We start from the raw sequence: 13,215 nt of genomic DNA, 5'->3' as shown, positions 1-13,215 counted from the left end.
GGTAATATAAAGTTTTTTCAGCACACCACTGATGAAACATTTTGACTAATAAAATGATGAACATTTATAATATGCCATTCGTATGTCAAGCGTTTTTATAAAACGACAGCCGTAGACGATGTGTAGACCTACTAGCAGCACTCGGACAGCCATGAGAGCAGCGGCACCGGTGGACACGGTGCTGTCCATCAGGATGACGTAGTCTTCACTGAGGTCTTTGGGCAGACGAAGGTAGTGAAGCTAAAAGGAAGGAGACAAGACAGTACATTACATGTCATTTAGCTGATGCTTTCATACAAAGCGATTTACAATTGCTACATATGTCAGAGGTCGCACGCCTCTGGAGCAACTAGGGGTTAAGTGTCTTGCTCAGCCATCACCACCCCATAGGACAATGTGCAGATATTCTGATATTCACGGCCTGTATTAATCAGTTAATAGCTAAAAAAAAAAAAACCATTAAATCCCTGCAGGAAAAATCAATTATCAATTAATTGAATTTCCATTGGCTGCATTTAGTCGGTTATTGTCAAGGCATTTTATGCTAAAAGGAGAAAAAAGAAAAAAGAAACAAGTGTGTAATGTCAGTGTTAGGATGCAGAATCGATATCAGAAGCCTACACCCAGCAATCCAGATAAAACCCATCGAGCATCAAGTAAAGCATATAATATTTTCATTTTAATTGTCGGATTTCATTTGCCTCATTACACTCATTAAGTCCTGAATTGTTTTAATTAATAATGCTAATTAGTATTGTATTATGTAAAACACTTTGTAACTTTGTTTTGAAAAGTGCTGTATAAATAAAGTTTAAAATGATAAATTATGATTATATTTATTATTTTTTATTGTGGTTAAAGAGGGGAGTTCCGACGCTTTACTGAACACCTTGGTGCCAAATCACAAATGTATCTTTGAAAAAGCTATACAAGTTCTGCCAAATCCTTCCGGCACACAGAAAAGAAAAATGCAAAAAAAAAAAAAAAAAAAGAAACCTACTCTCTAAATCCATGATGTAATTTCATTCCTTCAGTGATGAAGTCTTGTGACACTTTTAAAGCCATTGCATGCTGCTGAAACTTTATGGAGGCAGATACAATACCTTTGTACTTCACACTTCATGTGACAATGGACCCAACAGACTCGCGTACCTCTGGTTCACCGGTGTCATGGTTGGTCTGGATGAGGATCTTTCCCAGTCTGATGTCTTTACACACAGCCATCAGCGCCTGCTCCATCGTCTCTCCTGCTCTCAGGATAGAAACGCCTGTGATCTACAAAATAAGAAAACACACATGAGGAATTCCAATGTTTTGGCAATGTTTACTGGAGTATGCGCAGCTTAGCTGGATCCGAGGACACTACAAAAAAGAACGAAGTGATCATTTTTGAAGACCTAAAATAGAGCTGGGCAATATATCCATATTATATCGATATCGTGATATGAGAGGAGATATCGTCTGAGATTTTGGATATTGTAATATGGCATAAGTGTTGTCTTTTCCTGGTTTTAAAGGCTGCATTACAGTAAAGTGATGTCATTTTCTGAACTTACCAGACTGTAAATGTTCTATTTGCCTTTACCCACGTAGTCATTATATCCACATTACTGATGATTATTTATCAAAAATCTCAGTGTAAATATTTTGTGAAAGCAACACTACAATATTGTTCCCGTATCGATATAGAGGTTATTTGGTAAAAAATGTCGTGATATTTGATTTTCTCCATATCGCCCAGCCCTAACCTAAAATATCTGCATGAAAACGTCTGCTCTGAGCGCCACGTTGCTCAGTACAACAAACATTCTCCGCAGCAAAGGGTGAGCTCTTACTGGGTGAGCTAGAGGCCACCCCCACTAGGGTATACAGGAGAGAAGGAGAGACTAAACACTAAACATGAGCCTGATGACAACAATGATAATTTAATACTTTAATAACAAACGGGTGGACAAACAGCATAAAAACAGAGTTACCCTTTGACCGCTCAGCCTCTTGCCGTTATAGATGCCGCCCTGAGGAGTCTCCACAGACACTGGCTGGAGAGGGAGGAAAACACAAACGGGAACAAAAAGGAAAATTGAAAAATCCACCTGCCACTATAACAATTATATTGTAACACCAAGACACGGCACAAGCAACTTGAAGCAGTTTTGACAGCAGAGAATAGATACTGTTCTCTTTTTTTATATTCCAACAAGAGTCAACCTTCAAAAAGAAGCAGCGAGTCAGTTAATAATCTTTACAAAAACTCACCTTGAGAGGCAGAAAGGAGAGGGCATGCTCTATCAGAAGCCTCATTAATCTCTTGGAGTAGAAGATAAACTCGTCTCTGTTAGTCTCCTTGTTCCTACACGAACACACAGAGGTCAGGAGCAAAGAGGGTGAAAAAGATCAGTAAGAAAATGGTAAGAGTTTAATCCACACTTAGGGAGTGAAAGTCAGGATATCGCAACCTCTGCTGCATCAATTTTGACCATTCATTTCAACATCTGTCCCTGTCTGTGCAACACTAAACTGCTGGATCACCTTCTAAGTATGAAAAATATTCAAATCTTTTCTGACAACATTCTGCAATTTTAAGAAGACACTGCTTGAGGGATGGGAGCGTGTATTCTGACCTGATGATGGTGTGCATGCCGCGGACCTGCGGCGTGCTCTCCATCACGCTGAGGGTTTTGGGTAAAGGCTGACCCTGGTGAGCCGAGGCCAGAGCCGATCTGTGGAAATCGAACAGAAACGGTGTGACTGACGGGCAGGAACGATCAGGAATGATAAAGTAACATACTGTAGCAGCGGACTAAATATTTTCCTGATCAAATATTAGCCTGGCTTTGGGTGTTAAAATGATCTTTTCATTTAAGTCATTTCTCATTTTGCTGTCTTTTTCAGTGAAAGGTTTTTAATTTAGAACTAAACTAATAAAAGGTCAGTATTAATTGATGTTTAATATTTTGATCGCGGAAGCTGCTAGTTGACATAATTGCCTGTCAAAATGTAACATTTAAAATCGGACTTTGTTAGTTTTTTTTTGCCAAAATCCACACTGTTCACCTTAGCCTCCCACCATCTTAAGCAGGACTCAAACTTATACATCTAGTTCTCCAACATCGTTATAAAAACTACAAACTGAGTCATGTTTTCCTGTGTTTTGTGACACTGATTGTTTAAAAAAAAAAAAAAAAAAAAAAAAAAGACAATTCTTTACATTTATTATTTCTGACTAGAATAAGAGCAAAAGTGAGACTACAGTATGTTGGAGTGGTGTCCACACATAAGCCACAGCATCGTTGTGCAACTGGCCCCAGATTCTAGTCTTTAGACAAGCTGCTATGACCTAAAAGCCAATTCAGACAGTTGACATAAGTTCGAAAATCAATCAAGCCATTCTTGTTAAGAACTTCGAACACAAGCCATCCAAGGTGTTGGTACTTCACCTAATAATAGGAAATGCATTCAAGTAAGGTATGTTTGCCCTTAAAGAACCTATTATTTAACTTATGAATAACTTCAACTGAGCTGTTGTCTGCAGAAGATTCATATTACTGGAAAAGTAGCTGGGCACTTTGTGTTGCCATTGCCAGTGGGGGTGGGAAAAATAATCGATTCTTAGATGCATCGCGATTCTCTCTAGAACGATTCGATGCTCGATTCTGATAAGTTAATAATCGATAAAAAAAATATTTTTTTTTATTTTTTTTTTTAAAAAAGTGTTGATTTTTATTTAAAAGCTACTGTCTCCAGACAAGTACAAATCCGAAAACAGAGTGACTGAAAGAGGATGGGATAATGGACAACAACTTAAGAGTTTAGGCAAGAGTGTATGTATGTATGTATGTATGTATGTATACACACACACGATCTAATAAGACATACATAAAAGAATTAGGCAAAACACATGTAGGCTGTTCATCTACGTTATCACATTACATCTGACCACCTCATGTTTCATGTTCTAAGAAGCCAATGATCCACCTTTAAACATGACTGAGCCTCATGGAAGATTACTGTGAGAGAAGGGGACTTTCATAAGCATGTTTTAATGACTACAAAACAAAAACCTCAGTAGACAAAACATTTCATTAAAACTTGTGTGTGACAAATATGTCAAAATCTAAGCTTTGTCTAGCTGCTTTATCAAGGAAGTGCTTAGCAAACTCTGAGTAGCAAACTCAGATTTATATGTATATTTTTAAAAAATCACGCATGGACATGTACATAAAAGAATTGTTGCATCGAGATGCATCGATAATCGGTTTAGAATTGAATGGTTGGCCTCTGAACCGTGAGGTGCCAAGAGATTCCCACCCCTAATTGCCAGGCAAACATTTTCGAATCAAGACTAACACAGTGTGTGTCATCACATGAAGTCAACTAAATGCAAAACAAGAAATTCAATTCCGGAAATCTGCAAATGTGGCAAATGCACTTTTAAAAAACACATGCTTACAATTTTAAAGATTGATGGAACAAGCTGAACATTCTATTTCTGCCGCTATTTCACAGCTGAGATTTGTTTTCTGCATGCTCTGTCCCTACACTGAAAGAAAGTAAGCATGCTTCTGCCTCAACACTCAGAACTGCAAATAAGTTGAATGCTTCCCTGCCAAAAACAACTTTAGTGTGGCATAAAAGACATTAAAGAGAGCTAACAAGCAGGTTGGCTTTTCTATGGTGAACACATTCATTCAGTTCAATATGCACAACCTATTTTAAAAAGTTCTAAAGGCCAGAGTGCATCAAAACTACAAAACTGTGCTTTAAAAACTACAATGCTAAAAGAGGATGCACAAGGAGAGCCTCACATATCCCAACGGAGCTTCCTCTGAAGAAGGTGACAGATATTCATTTGATGAGATTTAGAGATGAAGTTGGGTGGAAGAAAGAGACAAAAAAAATAAATAAAAAAAATACAGGAGAAAAGATATACAAAAGGACAAGAAGAAGAGACAAAAATGTAAAGGAGAAAAGAAGAGAAAGAACAGTATTAGAGCAGTGAAACAGCTCCACAACACCCCTGCTGTGCAACACTGAACAAATACTTTCTAGTTCAGGGCAGCAATTCAGTTTGTCTCATAAGTGGATTCATTTTAGGTGACTCAATTCATTCATACTCCAAGCAGGATACTTCAGAAGGTGAAAATACAGATCAGTCATCCTTTACTGCCCAGGTAGGTACACCGCAAACCACTGAGAGCAGCCTTGATTCCTGCACATTTAACAAACCGACCTGAGGACCGATCTGTGTGTGTGTGTGTGTGTGTCTTAAGATGCGTGCCCACTAAGAATCTTTTTCAGTGCAGGTCCCATATTGCACATTTCACCCAGAAATGTCAGCACCAGTGAGTGTTTTATTCAGGTGTTATCTTGTTATCTTATAACTTGGTGTTTTCTGCCAAGTAGAGTGCAGAATGACGCACTAGTTGATCTATAGCCTGCTGCTGTAAGAAGTGGTGGACTGCAGTTGTGATTTTTAGAAGACAAATGGTAACTGTACATGTATAAAAATATCTCTTCTTGACTTGAGGGCAAAACAGGTCAACAGCAATTTACTAGTGAAATAAGTTATTGTTATAGTGATTACATTATTATTAAATCATTTAATTTTGACCATATGGCCTTAGCAATAAACAAGCCGTTCTTTAATGTCTCCAACTGTTGTTTAGTACCCTTCTTTTTCTTTTTTTTCTTTTCTTAAAAAGTATCGGTTTAGGCACCGGTACAGTTTTAAAAGTACCGCTTTAGCACCGGTATCGGGGGGGAAAAACCCAAACGATACAGATGAAAAGTCCCACTCTCCCCAGTGCGAGTTAGCATGAGCTTTTGCTGTTCATGGCCTGTGGAACTTTGAAGTCGTCGATTCATCCAAAGTGAAAGAAGTATTAACGGACTATTTTGGCCACTTAAGGGCAGCGGAACAAGCTGCAAAACATGCTGACATATTGTCATCTTATAAAGTTGATTTGGCAACGATGTTAGCAAACTTACTAGCATTTTTATTTAGTCATCAGCCAACAAACTCAACCTTAGCTCTCTCTTGTTCTCTACCACACCTGAGGGAAACAGCTGGGTCTGCAGTTGCTAAACCAGGGGTGTCAAACTCATTTTAGTTCATGGGCCACATACCCCTAATTTGATCTCAAGTGGGCCAGACCAGTAGCCTGGAAATCCAGACCCAAATCCTAAAGATTAAGGGTTTGGCATTAAGTAATGAAAATGGCCCAAACTCGAGGGGCGGCACGAAGCATGCATTTGAAAATCTCACTGCACGCAATTGGATAACACTACGACCAATACAATAGAAACAATACACGGGCCGTATCCAGAGCCCCATACGCTTAACTACCAGTGGAGCTAACCAGTGGATTAAACTGTCGTCATCGGTTTAGCTCGCCTCTGGCCCGCCTATATCAGATACACCGATGTGATTGGTGCAGCTTGGCTACAAGGGCATAGTTAATGAGCATCATTACTCGATGCCAGAGTGACTCGCTGAGCAAATTCAAATTGTGCTCTCGCGAGAACTCTGGATTTCCAGGATACAAGACCAGTAAACCCCTCCAGAAAGACCAGAAACGTTATCTGCCACAGAGTTCCTTGTCAGCTTGCTGTTGGCAAACGCAAGATGCTTCTGCTACGACAGCGTTCTAAGGCCATTGTAGGAAGAAAAAAAATGATGTTACGGACCCGGGAGAGAGGGGTAATATTCCGAGAAAAAAAACTCAGAATTTTTCTGAGTTTAATGTCGTAAATTTGGAATTGGAATACATTACTTCTCTGCAATGTTTACACTTTGCATCTAGTGGCCCTGATTGGACCCTTTGGCGGGCCAGTTCTGACCCACGGCCCGTATGTTTGACACCCCTGTGCTAAACGCTTCACTAGTTTGGTGCTAGGCTGGTAATGTACAGTGGGTTTATAAGAGCTTTTTCACTGAAAACAGCTGCCTGCTGCTGCTGGAAAGAAAGGTGATTCGAGCGAAGATAATCAACCAAAACAGTGAGCTTAAAGATCCTTTTCTGATGTACATGTTAGTTGATTTTTATTTTTATCCTGGCCAAAGGTAGACAGACGATGCATTTTCACAATTAGATCCAGTATTTCAATTGTAATGCACCCATCACAGAGGTAGAAATCCATCGTGGAAAAGATGGAGACGATCAATCTCTGCACTGACAGAATGAAAGGCTTAAAGTACTTGCAGAAGTTAACCAGAAAGACTGACTGATTGATTGATTTGTTCATCAGTAAAAACAAAACAAAAAGTATGACAAAAACAAGACAATTATTTGTTCTGTCTTCGTTTTCAAATGAAGTGTGGTTAAAAATAGAACGAAAGCAGGAAGGGAAAGAAATAGGAGGGAGAAGATGTAATAAATAAAGCAACAGTCATACCTCACAGTGATCTCACGCTGGAATGGTTACACAGCATTCAGCCAGGCAAGGGGAGGCGTGCACGCACAGGGAGACACACACAGTGGGACACAAGAAAGAAAATCATGAGATGAGCCAATCTGCAACACAAAACCTACAAAACAGAGCCAAACATTTAAAGCAAAAGAAATGTTCTGTTTGTTAAAAAAAAAAAAGCTAAATGTAATGAAACAAGACTGAGGGCCTTTAGCCATGCTAGCAGCTCTGTGAGGCTGCACTTTGATCTCAATGCTAATATCAGCAGGTATTAGAGCTGCACAGCATATCGTTTAAAATAAATAAAAATCTACATCACGATATCAACTGGCACAATAAACATATTGCGAAAGACGCTCCGATTTTTTTGTATTAGTTGAAATAAAATATTAGTCGAAAACTGCGCTTTAAAATGTAACTTATTGTTTTAATGGTGCCTTTTATATTCAATTCAATGTTCAATAAAAGAATGTTGGAAATTATTTCCTGTCATTTGTTTTAAATTCAACGAGCAATTTGTTGTATTTTAGCAGAATACTGAAAGCAGCAGAACAGAGTACACTTTAATATCTGTTTATTTATAGCAAGTAATATCATTATTGCCATATTCAACAACGTTATCGCGTATTTTCCACATATTGTGCAGCCCTAGCAGGTATGTTTAATATGACCACCATCTTAGTTTTGCATTTAAGTGTGCCCCTTATTTGCTAATTAGTAGGGCTGGGCAATATATCAATATTATATCGATATCGTGATATCTGATTTTCTCCCTATCGCCCAGCCCTACTAATAAGCACTAAACTAAGTAAAGCTGAGGCTGATGAAAATGTCAGTTTTGCAGATTATATATATATATATATATAGCCATACAGCAAAAATGTTGGAGATGTTACAATTGTGACCAGACGGTGGTGCTAGATGAAGTTAAAAGATGACCAATGTTATTACAATTCATCCTGAGAGAGAGAGAGAGATGAATGTCTGAACAAAATTTTGGGCCAATCCATGAAGCACATGTTGAGATATTTCACTTGAAAAGTGAAAGCTGATAAAGATAAACTGGTGATGCTACAGTAGAAGTCATCACTGTGGATCATGGCAATATATCAATAACAGGACAGTATCATGCTAACCTTATGCATGTTACATACTGCATGTGAGGGTGAAAGATGTTCTGTGTGTTCTTTTAGTGGCCATGAATGATTATGTCGAAGGTGTCGTATGTCGTAGTTTGGTACAGATCATAAAGCCGGCTGACAGTGAGGTGAGGGAAGATGGAGGACACCTCTCCTGGCTTTATGTGCTCATTAATCTCAGGGATCTGGACCTCTGTGTTCACTGGGGTATGGGGGAAGATAACGAGAAGGAACTCTTGAGGTAGAGTAGTGATTCCATCTTTAGCTTGTCTTTAGTGTAATCTTAGCATTTTGAAGGATTACTACAGCTCATTGTCTAACCATAACTTGTGATGACAAAAACCGAATGACACTTACTAAAAAGAAGCGTTATGTCATAAACGTTTATGACTTGTTTATAATGTTTATGACACGTTCATGACAGTGTCATGTCACTCATATGTAGATACCTTCAAGTAAAATGTAACCCATTCATCTCATGTGCATACTACTAGAAGTATACCCAGCTTTAAAAAAAAAGGGTACACAACAACCTTTTCCATCCTCTTTGCTCTACTAGCTCTACAGTGACCGGCATTGGTGATACGAGGCTGTTTAAAAGTAAGTGCTGTGGAAGCCCTGTAAGTAGATTTCAGAGTCAATATTGAGGTTGTCAAATTTGTCATATTTCAAGTACTCCAGGGCAGAGCCGCAACGATTAGTCTGACTTTTATTTCGAGCAATAGTTAATGTAATTTTTAATGCAAAAGAAAAAAGAAAATGCTGGTTTCAGCCTCTAAAATGTGGAGTTTTCCTGTTTTTGTATCATGAACTGATTACCTTTGAGTTTTGGACCGACAAAACAAGAAAAGACATAAATCACCCTGGACTTTGAGACACCGGGATGAACATGTTTCACTATTTTCTGACATTTTATAGACCAAACCGTTAATCAAGCAAATAATCTGCAGATTATTCGATAATGAAAATAATGTGTTGCAGCCCTACTCTAGTGACACAACAAACTTGACACAAACACCTGACTCCATGCCAGTCAAAAGTTTAAATCAATGTATTGTCTAATGGAACTCCTTTTTGGGAGAGCTGCAGACTACTCCTAATTTGGGATGATTGATGTTTTTACATGTCAAAAAAAATCCTCCCTTTCCCATTGAGAAAGGCATGTTTTCATTGGGACAGATATTGACTTCAACTCATATTGGAACTACAATTATAATGAGCTGCTTGCTATTTGGTGGGGTTACTGTCACATTTAGAGATTGTCCCACTTCTACGATGTGAGCAAAAACGAAAAAAAAGTATGTAATTTATCTGCCCTGATAATAAATATAATATTATATATAATAAATATAATACATTTAAACCACCTAGGAGGTTTTCTGATGGATGTTAGAGCCTAGTCTTGTGTGGTAATATTAAATATTCCTATGTCAGGTTTGCGTGTACTGTAGAAGCAACACATTCAAACCAACAGACCCTCAAAGCACCACAGGCCATGCTTACACTATCTCACACCTCCATGTGTTTTCAGCCATTGTTCTTTCTTATTTTAAGTTAAAGTGGCTGCTCTTAGGCAGGATAGCAGGCTTTCTAAACTTTAGGAAACTTCATCTTTTTAGAATCAATCAATGAATGAACTCTAAGAAGCTGCTGAAGCAAGTCCCCATGGCGCAGCCAAACGTGTGGCAGCAGTTATTATTTCAATCATGAAGCCCACTAGCTTTCTTAATGCGTTTATGGCTAAGGGGAAACCCTCATAGCAGCAGCAACTGCAGATTACAGAAGATAGATGTATTCTTAGCACAACATGCAGGTGAGGCAGCACTTTTTCTACCAAAGAAACCCTTACACACCAGGGTTCAACGCTAAGGTTTTTTTTTTCACTTGTCCGGTCGGGCAAGTAAAAAAATACGTAAAAAAAAAGCATAAAAAAAATGTAAAGGTGCGTGTAGTGTACAGCGCAACTGAGCTTTACTATTTTGATTCCTATTTAATTTAGCATCACATTTTATACAGTATACTGTAGTTCTTTCTATGCAATGATTCATTTCAACTCCCCTTAAAAAGATACTATCAGTTGCATTATGGGAAATGTAGGATCCAGTGTTTTTGGAGCTTGTCCAGTACTAGGGTCTAAAAGTCAGCATATATTGGCCTCTGCTGCTTTGATTTTGACAACTATAAAAAAACAAAAAGTCTCTTGTGAGTGCCCCAACTTTATGGAAGTGCCTTACTAAATCTCTGGAGTACCACTTTAAATACCTGCAAAAAACAGCAAGCGTTAAAAAAACGTCAAATAGTGTCCAAAATGTACACAACATTTTTCAAAAAAGTCAAACTGAATCAAGCATCTAAAGTGTAAATTTAAAAAAACAAACATCAAAAGTATCAAGCGCCCACTCAGTTCTCGATTGGACAACAGGCAAGTGAGTTTTTACATTTACTTGCCCGAAGTGGCGTTTAACTTGCACCGGGCCATAGGGCAACCCTTATTGTTGAACCCTGCAGACTAAACAAAATCTTACAATCTATAGCGGTTGAAATAACCAAGATAACCCAAATGTTCAGCTGAATCAATAAAATCCTTCCTGTTCGCGGCCCAACAAACTAAAGAAACAGGTGAAGGAATCTTTACCTTCTCCAGCTGACTGTGAACGTGCTGAACAATCAAATCCAGTGCTACAAAGTTTTCTCCACCTGTAAATAAGTTTAAGACACAAAGGACAATAATTTACAGCTTATTTTTAACCGAACCTGCCAAATAAAGTTACTCACAGCACATTGATGTATATAGTTTGGAGCTGTATCAAGCAGCATGTAAAGTGTAGATGTATGGAAACCTAGTACTGGTGTATTTCTATTTTTAGTAAAAGCTCATTTCCACTGACCTCTGGGCACCACGATGTCAGCGGACTGTACCGTGGGTTCAATGTACTGTTCGAACGCCGGCTTTACAAAGTTATTGTATTGTTTGATGATGCCACTGATGTCCCGTCCCCGCTGTGAAATGTCCCTCTTCAGCCTCCGTATGAGGCGGATGTCAGAATCTGTGTCCACAAACACCTTCATGTCCAGCAGCTGGGAGATAAGAAGGGAAAGGAGAAAAAAAAAAAATCTGTCCAATTAATGTGAGATACATTTTCTTTATAGCATTTCTATCAGTCTTCCACAAAATTAGTGATTTCCCCGATTCCCAGAATGCCTTGAATGTCAATGGGTATAGGCTGTATTGGCATAAAGACCTGTAAAGTATAATGTAACAGCTCTAAGATAAATGCTAAATGTGTACAAACTACAGAAAAATCTGAATATTTGATTTGAAAAAGTCTACTACTGTCAGAATATACTGGTTTAATCAGATAAGAAATTTCTTTTCATTACAATGTTACTGTCAAACAGCAGATTATTTTCTTGATTGTTTAGCCAAGACAATCTCCATGGTTGCTAATGTTTACAATTACAATTTCCCACTGTGCGAGATGACATTTTGAAATAGCTTGTTCTGTGCTACAAACTGTCCAAACTCCAAAAGATATTTAGTTTGTGATCATAGAAAACAAATACGAACACATTTTCAGGTTTGAGAAGCTGAACGACAGAATCTTTTTAGCTTTTAGGCTTGATGGTGTTTTAAGCCCCCAACGTCTCCCTCCAGGCAGCGATGTGACCGTTGACTTCAAGGCACCTAACCCTAACCATAACTATTGCCTAATCCTAGTGCCTGGAAGTAAACATTGGGGGCTTAAAACACCGATAAACAGCTTTTAGCTGATGAACTATTCAATAAATTGACTGTTTCAGCCTTGAACCCCAGTATATTAAAAAAAAAAAAAATTATTATTATTATTATTATTATTATTATTATTAGTAATAATAATAATAATATATATTTTTATTTATTTTTATTAACAGAGGGAGGAAGAAAGGGTAGACAGAAACAAACAGAAAACTGTGCAGGCTTCATCTTTCAGTACTGTCAAAAAGCCAAAGACTGTGCAGCATTTTGCCACACACTGTCAAGTCACAGTGAAAACTGTTTTAAGCTGCCCTACTGATTTGACATTTTTACAGCTGAAATGTGACGCTGGGGTCAGGACCTGTCGAGCAAAGTGAAAAGCGTTAAAACAGAGGACACATCCAGTTATCATTGTCACTTTGAAGAGAAAGTCAGCTCCATTAAACTGAACCTCAACTCAGCAAAAATCAATGAGCCAACATCACAACAGAAGTGGAACCACGAAAAAGAGCGCAACATCCTCGCTCCCCTAAAGAACTATTGATGAATGCTAACATAAAAGAAGTTTGCGAGTGATTTAGACGAGGATGACAGTGGGGGTACAGAAATAACTCAGTTGCACAACAAACCAGTGGATTCTGTCTGCTGTAAATCTGACAAACTGACCCACCATAAGACGACATGTTGCTGGATAAGCATGGCTGTCAGCCTATAAGAGTGGGTGAATGAGGAGAGGATTGTTCTCATAGGTTAGAGAGCAAGGCTGCGGCTGTAGATCATTTTCTAACCTGCTCCAACAGGAAAGCACTTCTGTGAAACGGGAAAACCTAAGATTTAGTTAAAACTCTTTAACAAACTTTTCATTGGTTTCTTCATCTGACAAGGAGTCTTAAGTAATATAGTTATCAAGGAATGCTAGATAGATAGATA

At 38.4% G+C, this 13,215-nt stretch overlaps 1 protein-coding gene across 2 annotated transcripts in view; it reads right to left on the bottom strand.

Annotated features, from left to right (window-relative positions):
• The window catches only part of LOC144533350 (uridine-cytidine kinase-like 1), a 33,541-nt gene that overhangs the window by 6,637 nt on the left and 13,689 nt on the right, over positions 1-13,215 (bottom strand). For both annotated transcript variants that reach the window (XM_078274649.1, XM_078274650.1), the window contains exons 6-13: positions 11,438-11,627; positions 11,185-11,246; positions 7,396-7,412; positions 2,622-2,720; positions 2,257-2,350; positions 1,977-2,039; positions 1,153-1,275; positions 133-240 (exon numbers count right to left, since the gene is read on the bottom strand). In XM_078274649.1, the coding sequence (XP_078130775.1) occupies positions 133-240; positions 1,153-1,275; positions 1,977-2,039; positions 2,257-2,350; positions 2,622-2,720; positions 7,396-7,412; positions 11,185-11,246; positions 11,438-11,627 (756 nt within the window). The remainder of the gene's footprint in view (positions 1-132; positions 241-1,152; positions 1,276-1,976; positions 2,040-2,256; positions 2,351-2,621; positions 2,721-7,395; positions 7,413-11,184; positions 11,247-11,437; positions 11,628-13,215) is intronic.

This window comes from Sander vitreus, chromosome 18 (genome assembly GCF_031162955.1).
Source record: "Sander vitreus isolate 19-12246 chromosome 18, sanVit1, whole genome shotgun sequence".
Lineage (NCBI taxonomy): Eukaryota > Metazoa > Chordata > Actinopteri > Perciformes > Percidae > Sander > Sander vitreus.
This window is presented reverse-complemented; position numbering and strand designations above follow the sequence as displayed.